The sequence below is a fragment of the Cryptococcus neoformans genome, chromosome 10, assembly GCF_000149385.1.
Source record: "Cryptococcus neoformans var. neoformans B-3501A chromosome 10, whole genome shotgun sequence".
NCBI classification, from domain to species: domain Eukaryota; kingdom Fungi; phylum Basidiomycota; class Tremellomycetes; order Tremellales; family Cryptococcaceae; genus Cryptococcus; species Cryptococcus deneoformans.
Genome location: NC_009186.1, coordinates 120,001 through 140,301, shown reverse-complemented (window position 1 = coordinate 140,301; position 20,301 = coordinate 120,001). Strand labels below are relative to the sequence as shown.

At 48.2% G+C, this 20,301-nt stretch overlaps 7 protein-coding genes across 7 annotated transcripts in view; 2 read left to right on the top strand and 5 right to left on the bottom strand.

Annotated features, from left to right (window-relative positions):
* Positions 1-193: 193 nt before the first annotated feature.
* On the bottom strand, positions 194-1,841 carry CNBJ0480 (hypothetical protein; the record flags this gene model as incomplete). Its single annotated transcript, XM_768177.1, has 8 exons — positions 194-470; positions 646-745; positions 797-914; positions 963-1,158; positions 1,220-1,316; positions 1,367-1,590; positions 1,639-1,683; positions 1,741-1,841. 8 exons carry the CDS (start codon positions 1,839-1,841, stop codon positions 194-196), a joined length of 1,158 nt encoding a protein of 385 aa, XP_773270.1.
* Positions 1,842-3,397: 1,556 nt separating this feature from the next.
* CNBJ0470 (hypothetical protein) lies at positions 3,398-3,736 on the bottom strand (the record flags this gene model as incomplete). Its single annotated transcript, XM_768176.1, has 1 exon — positions 3,398-3,736. One exon carries the CDS (start codon positions 3,734-3,736, stop codon positions 3,398-3,400), a length of 339 nt encoding a protein of 112 aa, XP_773269.1.
* A 1,794-nt stretch (positions 3,737-5,530) lies between these two features.
* CNBJ0460 (hypothetical protein) lies at positions 5,531-6,400 on the top strand (the record flags this gene model as incomplete). Its single annotated transcript, XM_768175.1, has 1 exon — positions 5,531-6,400. One exon carries the CDS (start codon positions 5,531-5,533, stop codon positions 6,398-6,400), a length of 870 nt encoding a protein of 289 aa, XP_773268.1.
* A 1,157-nt stretch (positions 6,401-7,557) lies between these two features.
* CNBJ0450 (hypothetical protein) lies at positions 7,558-9,692 on the top strand (the record flags this gene model as incomplete). Its single annotated transcript, XM_768174.1, has 8 exons — positions 7,558-7,705; positions 7,765-7,813; positions 7,864-8,122; positions 8,294-8,492; positions 8,607-8,708; positions 8,811-8,861; positions 8,911-9,109; positions 9,161-9,692. 8 exons carry the CDS (start codon positions 7,558-7,560, stop codon positions 9,690-9,692), a joined length of 1,539 nt encoding a protein of 512 aa, XP_773267.1.
* A 640-nt stretch (positions 9,693-10,332) lies between these two features.
* CNBJ0440 (hypothetical protein) lies at positions 10,333-16,012 on the bottom strand (the record flags this gene model as incomplete). Its single annotated transcript, XM_768173.1, has 18 exons — positions 10,333-10,430; positions 10,492-10,594; positions 10,652-10,741; positions 10,793-10,996; positions 11,054-11,250; positions 11,299-11,578; positions 11,634-11,845; positions 11,896-12,049; positions 12,103-12,439; positions 12,490-12,664; positions 12,721-12,844; positions 12,906-13,144; positions 13,199-13,292; positions 13,342-14,281; positions 14,327-14,918; positions 14,965-15,539; positions 15,589-15,755; positions 15,812-16,012. 18 exons carry the CDS (start codon positions 16,010-16,012, stop codon positions 10,333-10,335), a joined length of 4,782 nt encoding a protein of 1,593 aa, XP_773266.1.
* A 713-nt stretch (positions 16,013-16,725) lies between these two features.
* Positions 16,726-17,574, bottom strand: CNBJ0430 (hypothetical protein; the record flags this gene model as incomplete). The annotated part of the gene is made up of 1 exon (XM_768172.1): positions 16,726-17,574. The coding sequence occupies one exon, from the start codon at positions 17,572-17,574 to the stop codon at positions 16,726-16,728; it is 849 nt and encodes a 282-aa protein (XP_773265.1).
* A 1,595-nt stretch (positions 17,575-19,169) lies between these two features.
* CNBJ0420 (hypothetical protein) overlaps positions 19,170-20,301 on the bottom strand; it is a gene marked incomplete at both ends in the record, with an annotated part of 1,623 nt that continues 491 nt past the window's right edge. The window contains 4 exons of the mRNA XM_768171.1: positions 19,170-19,618; positions 19,686-19,766; positions 19,820-19,927; positions 19,981-20,301. The exon at positions 19,981-20,301 is cut by the window's right edge and continues 80 nt beyond it. Of these exons, the coding sequence (XP_773264.1) occupies positions 19,170-19,618; positions 19,686-19,766; positions 19,820-19,927; positions 19,981-20,301 (959 nt within the window). The remainder of the gene's footprint in view (positions 19,619-19,685; positions 19,767-19,819; positions 19,928-19,980) is intronic.

Below are 20,301 nucleotides of genomic sequence, written 5' to 3'. Positions count from 1 at the left end.
ACTGGTACTTAGTTGAGTCAAAATCCGAATACATCATGAAAAGTCCATCTTTCCGAAATAGTGTTGCACGGTTTATTCAACAATATAGTGTACATAATCGTACTTTTCTATGTGATACTAACATGTTAGCATCAAGATGGTTTGATCAGATAACTATAGAACTGATTTTTCCAATTATTAAACAGGTTTCATCTTAAAGAATCATTGCAAGGCCAAACAGTAAAGCACCCAACAAGCCTCCAAGGACAGCCTCGACCCTTCCAGCACCACTCGAGCTCCCGCTCGCACTCGCATTGGCGCTAGCGGTAGAACCGGATCCAGAAGTGGCAGAAGTAGACACACCAGCACTAGCGGTAGAAGTCGCACTCGCGTTGGAAGAAGAGTTGGAAGAGTAAACGTTGATATAGTTGATCTCGTAATACGCTTGAGCGAGGTTGGATGTTTGGTTGTTGACGACGTAGGTTGTGTAACTAGGTGAATTGGTCAGCCAGGAGACACGCAGGATTTGGGTGGCGATACAGAAAGGAGCTGGACAAAGGAGCTGGACAAAGGAGCTGGACAAAGGAGCTGGACAAAGGAGCTGGACAAAGTAGCTGGACAAAGGAGCTGGACAAAGGAGTTGGATGAGGAAAGGACGAAACTTACCAAGTGTTATCGCCTACGAGGGCACCGCAAGTCTGCGCGAGAAGATCGGCGTTACCGGCGAAATCGCCACAGAGAGTGATGTCGATAGTAAGAGTTTGAGCTATCAAGATGGTCAGCTTTTTGAAGGGGAAGAATGACAGTACGGGCTTACGGCCAAAGAGGTTCTGCACGTCGCAAGTCTCAGAGCTATACAGGGCAACTGGTTCACCAAGAGTTGAAGTGTCGATGGAAGAGGCGCTAACGCTCAAAGAGTCGGGGACGGCGTCTCTCTATAGCCTCGTTAGTTCTGGATGCATAAAAGAAAGGGAATGACGCACAGTCAAGAACCAAACCCTGATCCCATCAGTCGCCCACTCGGCAACGAACACACCACCACCCGCGGCTGCAAAGCCCGCACCGTACGAATCAGTGTTGGTGTCATTAACTGTACATCCCGAGTCTGAGTTTTGGGATATGTCGCAGTTGTCGTATGTGATTGAGCCGGACATGGAAGATGAGTTTGAAATCGTGCAGCTATTGTAGACGGAGATGTATTAGGATAGGTAATACAAAAGGAGATGGTGGTTTCACTTACGTCCCACCAGTGGTGTGGAGAGCAACCATGTTGTTGGTACGGAGGTTGATACCTTCAGAGATATCAATCTCACCTCCAGCAGGCCAGTTAGGTCCCTCTACCGCCACCATCAGAATCCTGCATTCCTTCATATAACTAAGAACTCACGAGTCCAGAAAGCAGGCCAGACACTGCAACCATAAGGCATATGCACAGCATCCATCACCCAAACGGTACCGATATCCCAAGTCTTCTGACTGAGTAGTTTAGGAGCATATCGTTTCTGGAGGTAGACGACATCAGATTCGTTGTCGACTTTGATGATGACACGGTCGTTGTCGTTGACGTAGAGGAGAGAGGTGTTGTCGGCGGTGGCCCAAAAGACGTCTCCGCTGTGTGTGGTCAGTCTGGAGCCTTTTGGAAGATTATCGATGGCCTACTTGGTAGTGTTGTCATAAGTCTCGGCGGGGAATCGGAATCCGTCACTAATAGGTCGTCAGTCGCGAGTCTTGTGGGTGGCTCGGAACTGGTTGACAACATACAAGAATGAGGTGCCAGAGAAAGAGTCACTCAGAGGATAGGTGGTGGCGCTGACTTGGATGGATGCGATAGTTGCCGCAGTGGCAAGAGCAAGCTTGAGCATGATGATTGTTGGTGACGAGTGCTTGGACGGTGATGATCGAAACTTGGGCCTTTTATAGAGAAGATAAGTGTAATTAAAAAGAATGTGTTCAAGTTGGAAGTCGTAAAGTGGGGTTTAAACGGTGCACTAGAAGTGAAAGCGTGGTTAAGGAAGGAGTGTCGAGGAAGGAACGCTGGCGGATGATGAAAAGATGAAAATACAAAGAGGACAGAAGAATACGCTGCAAAGGTGAAAGGAAGTGCCGGGATCGGCCAAAATATCGTATTTGCATCTTCCCACCAGTCTATGTTGTTCTAATATTGGGATACTGCGCAGATACTACAAAATAGCAGCGCAGAGCATACATTGGCCGAGATGACGCATGCCCCATGAAAAGCCAGCCAAAAAAACCTTTCTTTTTCCACCTCTCCACGACGCGGTCTCTCAAGTTCTCAACCAATCGACCATCCACAAACATCCGTAAACAAGCTTCTCCCCTGAATATATATAGGGTCTTACTTAGCCCAGGACTTCGGAAGCTTAAATTCTGTGCCTTTGTTTACATCCGGATCCATACATGATGACGGCTCGAGAAGATCGATCTTTGTCCCTTGCATTGTGTTGTATCGTGCATCAAGTGGTGTGAGACAGTGGCGACATTATGAGCATACCCAGTAACATCAGTGGCGAAGAAACAAGGCAGATCTCAAGCCAACTAAGATCAGCAGATCACATAGTTTCCTTCCTCTCTGTAAGAAGACGACTCTCCATCATATCAATCCCGTCCTGCTGCGTCTGCTGCATCATTGCCGCTGATTACCCAAGTGACCATTCATCCTTGTTGCTATAGACTTTGACCACATCATCTGAACCCAATAATGTACTAATGCAATAAACTTGAGCACTGGTCAACCTACCTCCTATCTCCACAGCCATCGAGGAGTCGCCATTTTCATCGGGACAATACTACTTGTGCAGCATCACTTTGTTCTGAATTTGATTCTGGGCCTGATTTGGAATGAGAGGCAGAAGGAAGGAAGATGATGCAGACGTCGAAGGTGCCTGTACATGCATGCAGTTCCTTATTTCCTTAGGGGACGCAAGTTTCATGGTGAGATGAAACGCGGTGATAATTGCTTCTCTCTCCTCCTCCTCCGTCAGTCTCTACTACTCGAACCCATAAATAGACCGCGCAAATCCGTCAACTCCGTCAGGTCCTATATCCCTCGAGGTCCAGCTGGAGGTCCAGTTCTTTCTCCGGAGGTCAAGCTGGACCTTCTTATCTGAAGCGCGTCGTAACTTCCTACGATCTCTTCTACTTCGTGCAGGCTCGTGACATACTTCCTGTTTGCTCGGTTGCTCTCTTACTGACTATCAGTTCTCTTATGATCGCAAGTTCTGGCAGGTTTGGGGCAAGCTATACATCCTGTTACTAACCCCCAGGCTCTTCCACCGGCACTTTCCTACTTCTCTGGGCTCTTTCTTCCTCCTCTGGGGACCGACATGCTGGGTGTGCTGACTGTTATATGATAATAAGCTTTCGGCTGTTATCTTTCAGCAAGGTATCTCACTGGCTATCAGAAGCCGAAGCCCCTGCGGCTCCCTCGGTATCCTTCCCTGCCCACACTGATGCTTCCCACTCCTCTTCCTCGGGGCTTTCCCCTTGCCGCCGGACCTGGTGGATACGAGGGCGAGAAGGAGAAGAGCTGAAATTTGTAGGAGTGGAGGAAGATGACTGGACTGACGGTGTGGCAAGGTTGGAGAGGAGATGCGCGAGGCAAACTGTGTGGGAGAGAACGAGCCTTGGGTTGATGGACTTTGGAAGGGTCGGGTTTGAAATTAGATCTGTCCGCTGACCTAGCACGAAGACGATTGTCGAGCGCGGTAGCCCAGTCAATGAGTTCATTGAGATTCATCGGTTCGAACTGAGCACGCGCGAGTTCGTCTTGGAGGTTGTCGGACAGTTTTTCAATGGCCTTGTCGACCAAAATCTCATTATCTCCAGACCAACCAAGGACGGCACCATTACAAGCTCCCTCTGGAGGCGGGTCACTCGGTATCTGGCACTAGCCAGGACCGTGTTGTCGGCGGCTGAAGCATTATGGGTCTATAGGACTGGTACCAACGCTTAGCTCTTGTCTAACCAGAGTCAGATAGAGGAAAGCAGGTCGCTACCAAGCTACTATGGACCTACTATATATATTTCTATGCTCGCCACTACAAGCTAAATGATATCTAGGTATACACCTCGCTAATCTATAAGCACATCATTGTTGACATAATCTGACATCATGGTTATCTTACTCCGCAGTCCCCGCAATCTCCATTCTCCCCCCGCTACCACAGTTACTCAACAATCGCCGTCAGCTTCCTCGAAGGTTGTCCTCCCAGGGACAGGGGTAGTGCTTCGACTGGCGGCCTCCTTGGTAGTAGTGGTGGTTACAGTGTTCTCTGTGGGTGGGTTCATTGTGACTTCTTGCTGTGTCGTTGAGTGGCAGGAATATGTAACTTCTCGCCCGTCCTACTTGTTGAACTGGTATTCACTCAGCACCTTCGTACAAACAGTCTCAGAGAGCAGTGTACAAGATAGTGATGAGGAAATACCTGAAAGCTACAAAGAGAATTAACGTAGGGTATAGAATCTGAACGAAAAAGACTGCCTAGTCATCTATCTAAACTACTCACATTTTACTCCAGCCCCGGATGGAGAATATGGTTGCTCGTCCGCAAGGCAGGCTAGGAGCAAATTGGACGGTTAATCGCCCGCCTTCAGAATAAACCGCATCAGAAGGCGGACCGTATGTTGATGAAAGGAAATGAGTTTGCAAGGAGGGGAGACAGTTATTAGGAAAGATGACTCGACGTCATCGAGTGCAGTGCGTGGAGGACGGAGGGTAAAAAGAATGCGTTGAGACCAGGGAAGTTACGTAATATGGATAGAGAGTCAGGACCCGACATAGAGGAAGCTTCCCGAGTCGCCACTTTTTGCAAGACATATTATTGGTGGTCATGGCATAAAGGAGAGATGTATGTACTATGTACCCAAGCAGTAGTAGTCCTCAAGCGCCAACAACCAGCACCAGTAGGATCTATCAGTTGACAATCAATAATAAACAAAAACTCCCGCTGATAACTCCCAAGTCCTCATTTTGGATATTCCGCCCATATCTTTTATCTGCACCGTGCCTGAATGCGATGAACCTTGTTTCCTCATCGGCGGGGGGTTTTCGTCACTTCCCCCTCCCGCCCAAATCCAATCTCCTCCTTTGCCTTTGACAAGCGATTTTTTCTTATAAATCCATTGCCCTTTTTCGATACTTGAGTGAAATGTGAAAGGAAAAGGAAGGAAATGCGATCAAACCCCTTTCGATTTTGTTTCGCTTTGCCATCTGATCTCTGATCTCTTCATTAATTATTGCACGTCGCACGCAAAAGGATGACGGATAGTATTTGGGATCTGGACAAGCTTATTACGGCTGACGTTTGTCTACGACCCCACAGTCCACATTTTTACCGAGGCCCCGAATGAGGACAACATTGGCTCCACACGATAAAGAATACGCGAAGTCGCGTTGTGATGCTGCATATAAAGACTTGAAAAGACCTTTGACTCAGTCAAAGCTCCATTGTGCACTCTGAGCATGATTCTTAACCACACACACTTATCTCAAGAGCAGCAGTATACACAATAATTCACCAAACTCACCCAGATGCCCGAGACTCCATATATCCCTCTAACGACACTTGCCCCGATCCACGAAGTCCACCATCTTATCCTCCGCGAAATTAATCCCCTCCACCTCCTCACTCTCTCCAAATCCATATTCAACTACCTCCTCCCCAAACTATACCACACCCTTCCGATCGATAGTACCAACGTCAAACAAATTCTCTATGGCGTCACTTCTCCTGGTGGATACAAAGCCCAGGCATTAAGCCATGTGAAGAGGCTTGAGATAGGAATGAATGGGAGAGGAGATCCTCTGAGAGCGGCTTTACACGATCTGTTCGAACTTTCGAGCTTGCCAAGGCCACTTTTCTCCAGACTGGAACATATCCACTTTGGGCATTCTCTCTGGGAGCCATATGATGGTCCTGGGGGGATGTTCGAAGCTCTTCTCCCATCGTATATCCCTCCATGCCATATCTCTTTCGATCTCTGCCTCTTCCCCACAGAACAAGTATGGTCAAACAGGGACGATAACCTCAGTCGACTGAGACGACTCACGAATTTTTTATTGGTGTTTTTCCATGAGAAGAGTGCGAGTCATATCACTTTCAGGGTCTTCCATCCATCAGACTGCGGAAAGAATAGTCGACCATATAGGGAAGTGGACTGGGACGTACAGGGAGAGAGCAAGGTCTCGGCTGATTTGTACATGCTGAGAGAGTGGGTCGTACCCCGCTTGTTGGGTAGGAGCGAGGAAGACCTAAGAGAGGAGTTGGAAAATTTCTTTGAAAATGGAATGGAGGATAGGTTCAAGTTCTTGTATGACGACACCATTGCCTGGGATTGGAAGAAGAAATACGTTGTAAGCGTACGAGAGGAGAAGTTGGAGGGGCAAGAGATATCTGAATAATGAGATCAGAGCAGGTAAGTTGGGGGTCTTTTTTTCCCCATAGCTGGAATGGAAACATCTAACACACCTTCAAAAGCAGAATCTGCCAAGCAAAGTTTCGCGAGATGGACCTGTGAAGAGATCAAGAGCGAGGAAGCACTTGTGAGAGATCTGTTCAAGTTTATCATGATACAAAAACAAAGACGGACTGACGGACTCTTTCATGGAGTGTAGAAACACTGTCTCGAAACGTATAGAGCACGATAAACGCCTATTGTGAAATAGAGTGAGCCTTCTCAGTTCCAGGCTCTCATCCTCTATGTCGTCCTGACGCTCACCGGCAGATTTCCCCATTTTTTCAGTCTAACTTCCCTTGTTTGTATTCACAGTACCTATGAGAGGGTAGATGTTCATGTCGTTATGTTGATTTGTTGAAATAGATCGTTTTGAGATACAATTTGTACTTTCCCATAAAGGTGCTTTCATGGCTGATTTGATTTATCTCATTTTCCTCGAGCGTTTGTTTATTGCTTATGCCCTGTTGGCTCCATGGCCACCTACGAAACCATCGCCAAGTTTGTTCTTCCACAGTCTGGATGTTGAGTTGAGATGAATGCCTGACTGTGATTGAGCGAAGTTAATCTGTGACAATCTTAAGTGACTTGCAGATAAGGTGTCCTTTTGCCCTATATGGTATATTTTACAATTTCGTTCTCAGGTCGTACTATAGTACGTGGATGGTGCAACCAGCGGCAGCAGCGAGCCATTGAATCGCACATCATGCATGATGCAAACCGATCAACAAGTCTTCTTATGTACGTTCGTTGGTTACGTAACGTATATACCACCTTATTTTCGCTCGGCTAAATCTCACTCACAAGACCCAGTCGTGGTAATGTTCGATTGGCATGCGTACCTTTATACACCGCTGTCCAGAACTTGCCCGCTTACACACAACATACTGCTATAGAGCAAGAAGGTGCTTTTGATCCGTGTTTACGTAACACACCTCCGACTTTCGGAAGCGTCACGCCCCAATGGAGGCCAAGGAACGAAGATTGACAAATAAAACGGAGTACAGTGAAGTGATGCATGTGTGAATATCTCAGAATATATTTGCCAATAACTCGCGCCAGTCAGCAGTTCGTTAGGCAGCCATTGGTAGACACCTAATTAAAATGGCGGCCAAAAGCAGCAGCGAGGAAACGACGCTCACAAGATCCATTGTTGAGGACCGATCATCAGCAAGAACATCAGGACTTGATCGGATAAGGCAGCGAAAAGCTCACAGCAGGAGTCGAAAAGGATGCTTAGTGTGTCGTCAAAGTATTTCAAGATCTGTTCCCTGTTGATGTTGAAGTACTTATACAGTTTGGACTGGACAGGACATAAGCGTTGCGACGAGAACTTCGTCGATGGTTCTTGCGATCGATGGTAAGTACCCGACATGAGATCTTCGATGCTAACTTGCAATGTTATGCTAGCCGGAGGAGCGGCTTCCAATGTGTGCAGCGGCCTGGTGAAGAAAGATTGAAATACGTCAATCTTCTTGCCGGGAAAGCATCAGACTCTGAAACGCCATCGGCAGGACCATCTACAGAGACTGCCTCTACAACAGCCATCCCCTATTCTCCTCCACGAGATGTGACAGTCTCGTCCACCGATTTATCCGAGTTCATCAGCAGCCTCTTTCAGCCTTTTGATACCAATCAAGGGTCAGACCGTAATAATCTTGAAAATGGAGTCCCGCCAACGACGATTCCCACTTGGCCAACAACATCCGCGTCTACATTGAGCCAATTACCCTTGTCTACTGGCGAAAGTATTGGGCCCGGTCCAAAGTTCCTTTTTCCAGGAGAAGTGCTGCCCGCATCTCTATCTTTGAATGATCCTCAAAACACTGTTGATAATCAGCCACCGCCGAGAGTCTCTGTGACCGGCCAGGACTGGCTTTCTGGAGCTTTAGCGGACGATATGGATCTGTACGCCGCCTGCCTGATAGGCCAACTCCGTTTCGCTGCTACTTCTAAAGAAGGTGAAAAGCACCTTCCGGTGGAAGAACCGCCTTCGACAACATCTTATGGGAGTAGTATACTCGATATTGTGGAAGGCTGTGCGTATATCTTGTCTGTTGATCAAAATTGAACTGACACTTGCATCAGACCGTAGATACCAAGGTAAACACGTTCATCCTTAATTATCACCCAATCTTGCTGACATCATGTAGGTACATGGCTTCCCAAAGAATCCGAGCTTGCCGATCCACATTCTTTCCGGAACCCTCCTTACGGTCTGGGAGGGGTAAGAGAGGACAATTCTCTGAATGTTAGTACTCGCGGAGCAGTTATGGAAGGGCTCAAGCTACGAGCAAATGCCCATAGCAAAACTCTGGGTCCAGTATATTGTATTCTGGCAATGGAAATGCTTGGAGATCCGAGTCAGTTCTCCTTGGCGGATGCTCTGGCTTCAGTGTGTGATCTTCGTGAGTCGCGTCTATGTTCCAATGAATGACCACTGACCCAATCATGCAGAGGTGTACAACTTCACTGTAGCTGGATGTGCTGCTAGTTATGGCCCTTTATTAATAGGAGAATCCATAGTCAAAGCTGTGTTCGGCCCGCAGCCCATAATCATTGATTTGAACGGGGCTTATACTGACCAAGCGGGTCTTGTTACTTTCGCGCAAGCAGATATTGGCCACTGTATATGTACCAAGCAACGACGCCCTTTGTAAGATCATAAGCTTCCTAATACATAATTAATCCTAACATGATGGACTAGGTTCACGCTAATGCCTTATGACTCAAACAAAGTCACCAATAGCGAAATGTTTCTGGGCGTTCCATCACGCGCTCATCACTTTTTGAGCGATATCTGTATGCTCTCGGTCGAGGATCATGTGGACCCGTCCAAATTAGCAGAACTGGAACAATCCCTCAAAGCCTCTTTTGACGACCCGCTCATACCGGTAATCTGGTCACGAGCTGCGATGATCACCCTCTACCAACGACTCCATAACGTTGGCCCTCTCCACCCTACAATTCGCGCCATGTCATGGGACATCCTCCTCGATCTTCCACCTCAGCCATGCCGAAAATCAGAAATATTCCCTCTATTCTTAGCTGGCGCAGCGGCAATTTTGGAAACGCAGAGAGCAGCCGTGAGGCAGCGGTGGGTTAAAGCTCCTGAAAAAGGATTCGAGGAGGGGTTAAGCTTTTTGGAGGATCTATGGGCACATGTGGATAAAACAGGACATACGGTATCGTGGTTGGATTACCTGGAGGAGAAGGGAGGAGCGCTAGCCTTCTTCTGATGTGCAAACTAGATTAGCTAGACGAGGAAATCTTTAATCGATAACTCTTCTGTGAGACGTGTTTATTAGCATGTGTGAGCTGAGAGAGAACCACCATTAGTACTGTCTTCGTCAATGGCGACTTTTTGCTCCAAAGTTAGGCGACCGACGGGAGTTAGTGATATTGCTGTCCAGCGTCACTTCCACAAGACGCAGACCAACATCTGAGAGGCGCATCAACCATGTCATGTGTATGACTTTTGGGAACGTTGCACCGGATGAGATTCCAGGTTGATCCAGGCCTATTCCTGAATATGAAGGCGTTGGTTGTATCGGAGAGATTTGCGATTATGATCATTGACATCTTTGATGTTGTGAAGCACGCTTTCTTTATTGTCACGGACCATGCTGTGATAGAGGGAGGGCATGGCAACATAAAGATATTCTCGAGCAGACGCCTGGAGTGTAATCGCAAGACTATCGCAACAACAGTAGTATCTGACCATCTCAATTATAACAGATTGGGGATTGATATTCATTCCAAAGTCCATATGCAATACATCTAAGAAATTTCTGAAAACAAGCTTTTCTCATTGGTCTTCCTACTTCCCTTCACAAGTCATTAAGCATCTTTGGCATTTTTACAATCACTTTTCGGTACCTAATTCTTCCCAATCTTGTGCATTTCCTCCAATACATCGAGAATCGTACTTGCGCTCCATGCCTGAGTGTTACAGGAGTCATAGCAGAAGCTTCCATCTTAGTTGATGTAGTTGTCAGCGTAAAAGGCAAACCAAAAACAACCTGGGAGGACACTCACTGCTATTGGTTAGCTCCGGCAAGCCTCGCCATGGGTCACTTTCAATGTGGCGGGCGAGATTCCTAAGGATATTGGAGATGTAATGCATAGTCTTGGTGGGATTCTGTCAGAAAAAGAGGGTCAGCACTGATACACAGAGGTATTCAGGTGTGAAGCTTACAGATTTGCCTTCACCAGCGAGACGGTCGAACTTGAGGTAAGCCATGAGGAACCAACCAAGAGGGAAGCCCCACTCAGGGCCCTGGTGATACTGCAGTATCGCCGTCAGCTGGGTTCCAATCATTCGCTTAGCTATACTCACGTTCCAGCCCTTGGCAATGGCTTGATCTGTACCATCGTTCGAGTTGTCATAGTCGCCTCGATATTGGCTGTCAGAAGGGTCAAGGGTCTTCATACCAAGAGGAGCGCGAAGCACAGCATCGGCAATACTCAAAGCGCCAATGGCTTTGGAAGGAGTGAAAAGCTCAGGAGCGACAACCATCGGAAGCGTGAAGTTGCATCGAAGCTGACACACGATAAATGATCAGTATGGTAAAGAAGAATTGATTTGAAAGATACACACCTGGTAGTCACTCCACTCCCTATCCTTTGGAGTTCCAAATACATCCTTGTAGATACCCCGGCGGTTGACCAAACCCTTGTTGATAACGTATTTATCGTCTTCAGCGGGGTCGCTGGGAACGTAGTAATGCTTCTCAAAAGAGGCTTGAATGAGGTCAGACCATTCTTTGTACGTCACGAGACGCTTTTTGCCCTTGACTGAGAAAAAAGTTAGCCCGGACCTGCGTAGCATATTTAGACACTCACCAGAAGCATTCACGCCCTTAAAAGGAAATTTGCCACCTTTGCTCAACTTATCAAGCCAAGTAAGGGCACTCTTGAGTAGACCGGTGATCTCAATGGGAGCACCATCCCGGGGGGTAGCAGGAAGGCCCTTGTTACCTGCCTTTTCAGACGAACCCATCTTGTCCATCCAGGTACCACAGTTGTATCTGTTGCCACCAAAGATGATTCCAGTCTCCCAATCAACCCAAATCTTCTGGTTGAACCCTTCGTCGCGCATGTCCATATCAAGGTTGGGCCCAGCCTGATTAATCACTGTCAGTTGCCTGAAGTCCAGATAACGTCAGGTTTTTACTTACATTGTACTCCCTGAATTCAATACCCTCTGCATGCCTCTGCAAGATCTCTTGGATCAATTCAGCGACGCTGCTTTCATACTCGTACGCTCTGGGGCTATCCCAAGCAACCCAGGTGTCATCCGCAGGGAATCGGCGCTTGACTTTGTCAGAGAGGATGGTCAAACCGTTGGGAGCCATATGGGTGTAATCCTGGATATTTTGAATGAACCACCCTGTCAAGATCATTAGCAGGGGCAGGAATGTCTTTTGACTCGCTACTAACAAGGGCCATCGCGACAGTTATACCTGGGATTTCGCGTTGAGTCGAGCAAGTTGGGGATCAAGCCGTGTTTGAGAGTGCTGCCGAAGGATAATATATGGGCCCTAGCAGCTGGATAGTTACCAGTAGTAAGGAAAAGACCTCGAAGAGAGATGAACTATGACATTGATTAGCGACCTTAACCTCACGTTCGTTCAGAGGACGACTTACGACGTCTCGTCCCCAACATCTAGCCCAACCAGCGGCGAAATGGGGCAAGCCGGCTGCCAGACTTGGCACAGCTCTTCCGGGATCCAAGCTGGCACTCTTCACCAAGCCATACATTTGCACAGAGCACAAGGCAAGATTGTGAGTGAGCGAATGGCCAGAAGAAACAAACTCAGAGCATTGCTCAACAACAGCTCGGCGAGCTGCCTTGTAAGCTTCGTGGATGACGAGGGAGAAGTACTTTGGGCGCATGAAAGAAGGGGCGGTAGCCTTGATCTGATCGAAGCGGGAAGCGAACCACTTGGCAGGAGCCTCAAGGCGAGGGAGATCAAAGGTTTGCCTATTGATCAATATTAGCAAGTTCTCACGGTGGCTGCGGCAATGACTCACTTGTTTAACCTGTTTACAACATAGTCAAAAGCCCAAGTACCTTCTCGCAAGTGTTGACAGAGAGGATGACCGAGATCGTTCTTCTTAGTGATCTCTCGCAAGGGGTGCATCCAGCCTTCAAGACCGCAGAAAGTAATGGCGCCGTAGTTGGGGATAGTGTAAGTACCATCACCACCTTGATAAAAAGGGTCAGTACACTGAAAACGGAGAGGTACGTAGTGGAAGCTTTACCGGTAGCATCCTGCTCTTCACCGTCAGCCCTGTGGAGGATGACGTTGAGGTCCACCAAGTCCAGTTGGCTCATAGCATCTATAGCACCTTCTTTGCAGAACGCATCCAGATCACCAGAAATATCCTATATAGAAGCAGACGCTGTCAGTCGCCAAGCGTGACTAAATATCACAAAGTTCACTCACGCTCATCTGAGTAGCAAAGACCATGATGCTTCCGGGAGCGAAATCTTCTGGCACAACAACCTCTTGATACTCCTCTCCATTCTCAATGCCTTTGGTAATCTCAGGGGGGCCAATCTCTGTAAGGGTCGACGGGATGCCACGATGAGTAGAGGGGTCGTCCTCCCATTCTTCAAAGCGGGTCTTGATAGAGGCACCGAAGATATATGAGATAGAGGTTCGACCGAGTCTAATGGGTTTGACTAATGTACACAAAGTCAGTGGTATCTCCCTACTGTACATCGAGTTTTACTAACCCCATCCTCGACCTTTGAAGCCCGGGTAAGCCGTATGAGCAACAAGCATGTATCCCTTGTGGGTGACGGGGTGAATTCGGTGAATCATGAGGTACTGAAACTCTTATCAGCCTTTTATTTTGCACGACGATCATGAAACTCACCTCGCCGTCCTCATGCACGTAGCCTTCAGAGTAACCACCCTCCATCATCTCCACATGAAGGGCGTTCAACACTCGCTTGACATTACCGATACCGCTAGACTTCTCCTTCTCCTTACTAATGACTTCATACTTTCTGTTATCGGTGACCAGATCAAGTAGCTTGGGGTAGAGGTCATCAAAACCTTTGTTGGATCCCAAAGCGGCAGCACAAAAGGTCACAAGAGCACCTGTAGACAAGGCATCTTCAGCAGTTCGCTTGTCTCGAGGGGACTGGTTGTCGTGGGTAAGGTCATAGAAGACTGCGTGGGGCACAGAGCCTTGAAGAGGGGTGACAAGCGCCGGACGGGTGCTGGACTTTGACGATGAAAGGCTAAGGTGGACTTCTCCTGATGATGTAAGGCATGCAACGTCCATAGAACCCACAGGCTTCCCAAGACCAAATCTCCAGAGGAGATCCGCAAAGTTCTTGACAGTGTTGCCGTTGTAAGCCTCCCTGACGAGACTGTTGATACCCAACTCCCTGACAAACTTCAAGTCCATCTCCTGGCTTCCAGTAAAGAGTTCAGCCATGACGTAGAGATTCGGGTTCACTCGTCGACCAGCGTCGATGATGGCCTTGCCCAAGGGCAACGGGGTAGAGTGACAATTGTCCAAACGGAAACCATCAAACATCCCAGCGAGAAGTTCGGCGTAGGAGATCATGTGCTGCCATAGCCACGGGTTGTCAGAAGCTTGAGAACCGTATCGGAGCTTGACACAATCATCCCAGACAATGACCTGACGGCGGAGGTAGGCTTTAGAAGGGTATTCGGCAAAGTTGTTTAGAGGATCAGCAGCCCACATCCACCCGTTGTTGGCGACAGCGAGGGCATTCTCGGGGTGTTTCTTGGTAATGTCGTTCTTGGGGATTCGAGTGAAGTAGCGCTCCAGGATCGCCCGCCTGATTTTGTTAACTACTGCCTATGGCAGTTGAAATACAACTCACTCTTCGGTAAGCTCTCCAAGCTTAGGTCCACCCTCCTCCAATCTAGTATATCTCAACCTCCCCACAACACCATCGATACCAGCCTGGATATCCTCATTACATTCCTTATAAAGGTCCACATTCAGCACATCCAAGATCTTGCCCCATCGACTGGCTTGGTTCTCTGCCGAATCACCTGGGTAAGCAGCTTGAATAAATCCTGCAGCCACAGCGGGAGGGACAGAGGTGCAGTACCGAGAGGAGTAAGCGCGATAAGAAGTGATGATATCGGAAGACTTGACAATTTCGGCGAGTTCATTGAGTGACTTGCCTTGAAGGGAAGATCCCTCCCAAGGCTTGGGCGCTTCAGGCTTGGAATTGAGCAAAGAATCGGCAACAGCACGCTCAGAACCTTGGACGTCAAAGATGTAGTACTCCCACAATTTGGCGTCGTCGATGGAAGATTTGATGTGGGGGATTAACGCCTGGAGGTCGGATTCGGATTTGAGGTTGGTGGGGAGACCAACGGACGAGAGCCTTGATGTCAAGCCAAGCAGAGCATCCTCAAATTCGAGAGCAGGGGCGAGATGAGGAGTGTTGTATGGTGAATAACCTACATTTGACTTAGCTAACGATCGCTCCCCTTTGTGACGACTTACCAGCTTCAGGGTGCTCCTGCAACCAAGGCGAGTCATACGCAGTGTGATTTAACACCACGTCAGTGACACCCCCCAATCCGTACTTTTCCTTTGCAAACTTCAACACTTCTTCAACCTCCTTTACCCCACCATCCTTCGCCTTGGAGTCCTTCAAAAGGTCTATATCAAAGACCAGTTGGTTTTGAATAGAGTAGGGACTGCCAGACATGCCTTTTTGTTGAAGAGGCGCCCAATGAAGCATATTGTAGCCTCTTCTGCTAGCTTCCGCGAAGAATGGTTCCCATTCTGTAGTTTTGCCCATCCATTTAGCAAGAACAGAGATGATGATAAGACCATCAAGACTGAGCTGCTTGTCCTTGGGAAGGATGGCACCTGAAGACTCATCTTTCAGAGGGCCAGATGTGATGGGGGTATCGGGAGGGAAGAATGGGGTACGAGCAGGAAGAGTGATGATGGGATCAACGTTAAAGTAGCCTTTTCGGCCTTGAACTCGACCGGTGGAATCGGGCGAGTCATACTCGATAAAGTAGCAGAATGCTCCGGGAGCGGAAATCGGAAGGTCGACCTCGATAGGTCTATCTGAATTAGCTCTCTTAAACGCTACAATGCACCAGAAGCACTCACTTGCTCAGGTTGGAGGGCAACTTTCGCTCTTTCCAGTCATCCCGCTTAAACGCGCCCCCGTCCATCGGAAAGTCGCTTTTAAGCACGCCATTGCGAGTGACATCCGTACCGGGCTGAAGAGTAAACCTCAAGACGTACGGCTTGAAGGGAGGCGGAAGTCGAATGTACTGTGTGTATGTCAGCCAGGTCATTCACATGTCCTGCACCGAACATATAGGCTCACACTCTTTTCTGGACTAGGGCCTCCGTCATCCTCCAACGACAGTTCCCAGACCTGCACTGGCTCACCATCTCCTTCTCTCGAGAAGAATGAAATGGCTTCATCTTGCGGTGTCTTGGGAGTCTTCTTGCCATCGCCCTGAAGGACAGCCTTGGGCTTGGGGATCTCGATGTTGCTTGGTTTGAGGGAGTCGAGGATAGTCATAGTGGGATGATGAGCGAGTTGTTGGAAGGATGGTAAACGAATAAGGCGTGGAAGGAAGGAGTGTCCGATGAAAGGGACACTGGGGATGGGGAATTGTCGAGAGAAGGAGATGTCTGAGGAAGAGATGCTCTTATCCCCCGTGACACTTCCTTGAAGCTCGAAGACACCGAACGATGCGGATCGATGGGATCGGGACGGATTCTGATCCGGATGACGTCGTGTCCCTTAAATTCGCCAGGCCCCGCCGCTCATGCCCCATCATATGAGGTTCCTGAATTCGTTCACGTCGTGCGCAAACTACAAGTTCGTCGAGACGGATATAATTGTTTGGCACAGAGGTCTTGTTACTCCCGTAATTGTATGTGCTTTGAATGCAAATTCTTCTAGAACTACATCTTGTATATCTTTGAATTGTTTCTTCTCTCAATTAAGATACCTTCATCTTATTTTCCTGACACCTCATCTCCCCGCCGTCTTTCTCTTTTCTTCACTACCACTCCTCTGCCCGTCACTTTCTTGGGGCCCATCGTGCTTCTATGTACTGGACTTTTTTCATGAGACTCATAAAGGTTCCCAATTTCCATCATCTGGCCCCCTACGCATTTCATGTCAAGACAGGAAATGTTTGATGATTGATACTGGATCGACCTGTCTGAGGAGACCGACCTCAATGGCGATGTCCCCCTTCTCCTCCAACATGCTTATCAAACCTTTTATTGCAGGGTTATCCGATACTTTGTGTCCATGCTCCAATTGGCTGGATAATCATCCGTATACGGTATCGTGCACGTTTCGAGACTTTCTCTCAAAATCTCCTCGGACGGTGAGGCGATCATCAACGACACCCATTTTCGCAGCACTATTTCATCCATTTGACCCATTCTTGGCGCTCGTATCTCCGCCTTTGCTCTCCTCTCTGACCAACCCGTCACACGGTGTTTGCATCTGAAGCACAATTCAAAGACCACGGGTGGCCCCTCGGAGGAACAGCTGCCACGAGCACGAACGAATGCTGCTAAGAGCATTGATATCCTATCAAGAGCCGGACCGTAGCCATAACCCTGCGTGATGGGATTTCTGATATTGATAATAAACACCTTTGCGGGAATATGGCGAGCGAGGATGTCTTCGATGTTCTCCGTACCTAGTTCGTAGTGGATGTCGCCAAGTCTACCCCAGGGGAATTTTTCGACGAATTCCAATTGGGACACCCGAGCAAAAACGGGGCAATCGGTTTCAAGCTGGAGAGACTTGAGGAGTTCAAGATTGGTGGTCGCTAAAATGAGGTGTTCGAAATGAATCAACGCCAGGCGCTCACGGCCGCTCTTGCTTGCCAGGCCAGGTAAAACCTTTTGATAGTTGTTATTCGTGATGGTGAGTTTGCGTGGGAGTAAGTGTATAGCGACTTTGTATGTCGACCTTGAAAGGGTACAGTATTGCCTTGGATCTTCAAGGACTAATTGATCGAAGATGATATGGCGAACTGGAAACAGGCGAGCAAAATTCCCCGCGGGGGCCTGCAGAAGAACAACAGAGTGAGGTGGCGGGGGTGTCACAGTCATGGTAGCTGCACCAAGCTGGGTATATGTGATCCTGGGGACTGGTGGGAAGGCCAAGCAGCGTAGTGAGTGCGAAGAAGATGAGACTGGCCAGTCTGTCGTGCTGGCATTTCGTCGTTCGCTGGTATGTATAGAGTACGAATCATATGCGGCATCTCAAATCTTGATCTCATCGCCTCCTTTGCCCTCCTAATATTCTATTTACATGCCGCATCAGGACATGTGAGCTGTGCTTAATTAGCTTCTAGTCCGGACATGTGGTCCAAAGAGAAGTTCGTCGTCGTCATTTTTTGCTATTTCACCTATTCGTCTTTCGTCCTATATACTGCGTTCAAATATCATAATTCTGCATTTGTCGACCTCAGATCGGAAGATCCTCCAACATCATTGCAGTCGTAAAGAGTCTAGGGGGACAAATTCTTTTACCAGAACAAGGCTGACAACAACCAGACTGGGAACCGAGGCGCGCTCCTGCTGATCGGTCCAGCAGTGGACGCATAGATAATTATATGTACCTCGATGAGTGCCTTAATCGTAATAAAACGTTCCTCGATATCGCCCTCACGCACAGCCCATGACATTGCGGATGATACGCAGAAGACGACTCATTGACCTTGTTTGTCAAAGGTCAGCACAAATAATCAGTCGACTGGCTATAATGCCGCCTGTTTGATCCCTTGCTTGCCGCCTTACGACTCCTTGTTAACCTATTAATACGTACTCAACATGAAAATGCAGGTCTCTTCAACTGTCCTCCGTTATCGAATAACCCACTACGTAGCAACCATATCTCGACAACATGGTTACAAATATCGACGCATTCACATCAATGCTCAATATTATCCTTGAGTAGACTTATCAAGCTGCCCTGACGAATGCCGGGCTCTATGCAGGTCCGCATACAAACTCGACATCCTCTTGCTTTAAGAGGGAATCACTCTTGGAACACAGGTCTCGATATCGCTGTCCATTAATATGGGAAGAGCTTTCTCAGTTCGATTTGCATGTCCATTAACTTCTCCGATGATGAGCGCATTGACATCCTGTGGCCCTTGCCCCAAAGAAGCTGCCAACTTTGGCGACCAAATAATTCCAACTTGACGCTTACATGATCGAGCGCTTATGTTTAAAGCGCTCAGCCTTTCATGTACACCCAAGTCGAGGAGATGATTTTTCAGCCGTTGAGCGATGAGAAGGACGAGGAAATTATGAAATAAAAGAGCAAAAGGAGGCTTGAACAAGTTTTGGTATATAAAAGCTATTATGCCCGAGATAGTGACGTTGGTCATTTCTTCTTACAAGGAGATGAGTCACCAGATGTGTTTGAGTATGTCGAGGATGTGCAGCACAGCTGGAAGAGAGGTAAAAAGTCTTGCGCATAGTTTTACTCCCAAAATCTTGCCCAGCTTCAGCCGTTTCAAAGAACAAAAGACGATCCTTGACCCAGTCATATTCAGACCTCGAATCCAAAGCTCTCTCCTCATTCATCAAGGCGCCCGAGTTTTCCAAGACGTCTCCCATCCTCCGCATATCCATTTCAGTCTATAACAGTGGGCCAGTGTAAGATAATATGGACTATATGATTTCATCTTAGAGGACTAGTGTCCATGTCTATTGCTCTGTGTGTCTATGACGAGAAGAAGAGAGCCTGCTACAAGATTAATCAAGGTATACCACCCAATCTCTATCCGTCCCATATTTTGCTGCTGCGATCCTTGTCCTCTCCTATGGCCCTCCTCTGCGGTCCCTGCTGTCTGCGGCGGCCGTCTTTCCTCCGAGGATGTATCGCCTTTGACCTGCTCTCGAGCTTCCAACCCTCGACCTGCAGCCCTCGCACGCTGTTCATCCCCATCCTCCTTTTCAGCCTCCGGAGCAGACTTCTCAGGCTTACCACCAATGAAAAGTAGAAACAGGCGCAGGATGATGAGGGGAAGGCATTGATCAATGGTAGCACCTGCTCTGCTCGGGGTATTATCCGAAACGACGTATGTGCAGAGGGTTGCAAAGGCCCAAAGAAGGGTCCATCGGAGGTGTTTCCTCAGTAAGACTTTGATGACAGGTCAGATTGGCATTTGTTGTTCAGACCGATGGATGAGAATAGAAAGGGTGCGTACGAGGGCTATATGGCGCCAAGACGGGAAACATAGGGTGCGTGAGTAGCATCAAAGGATAAAGGTCACCAAACCCAGACCAGTCTTATATCTGTCAGCTTTGTCTGTTGACCTGTTACTCATAGCAAGTAGCGCACCCAATGGAATGTTTTGTTGGCGCCATACAAACCACCATATGACTAGCGTAAACAGATATGGGTAATAGCTATAAGCTCTTTGTTTTCTTTCCCTGTCAGTCACAGCAACTGTACAAGCGTCAGTGAGTATATCCGTTGTTGAGGAGGAATTGACGATGTACTTTCCCAAGCTACCCATCCAAGAACAAAAACAGTCCAAACCATGACCCCGGCTCTCATTATCCCTACAACCGCTGCCACCCCCGCCCCTATCCAATATCTCCTTTTCGCCACAGATCTCCACAGGACCAGAAGTCCGAGTAGGCAGCTGATTCCGGGCGTGAACCTCGATATCATCAAGACACCAATGGAATTGAGTCCCATCGCGACAGCGTATTCTTTGGGCTGGCAGAACGCATTGACGAAACGACGTAGGAAAAATGGGGTTGGGAAAGGGGTAGGGGTGAGTATGATTGTGAGGACTGTAGGAAGGAGAAGGGCTT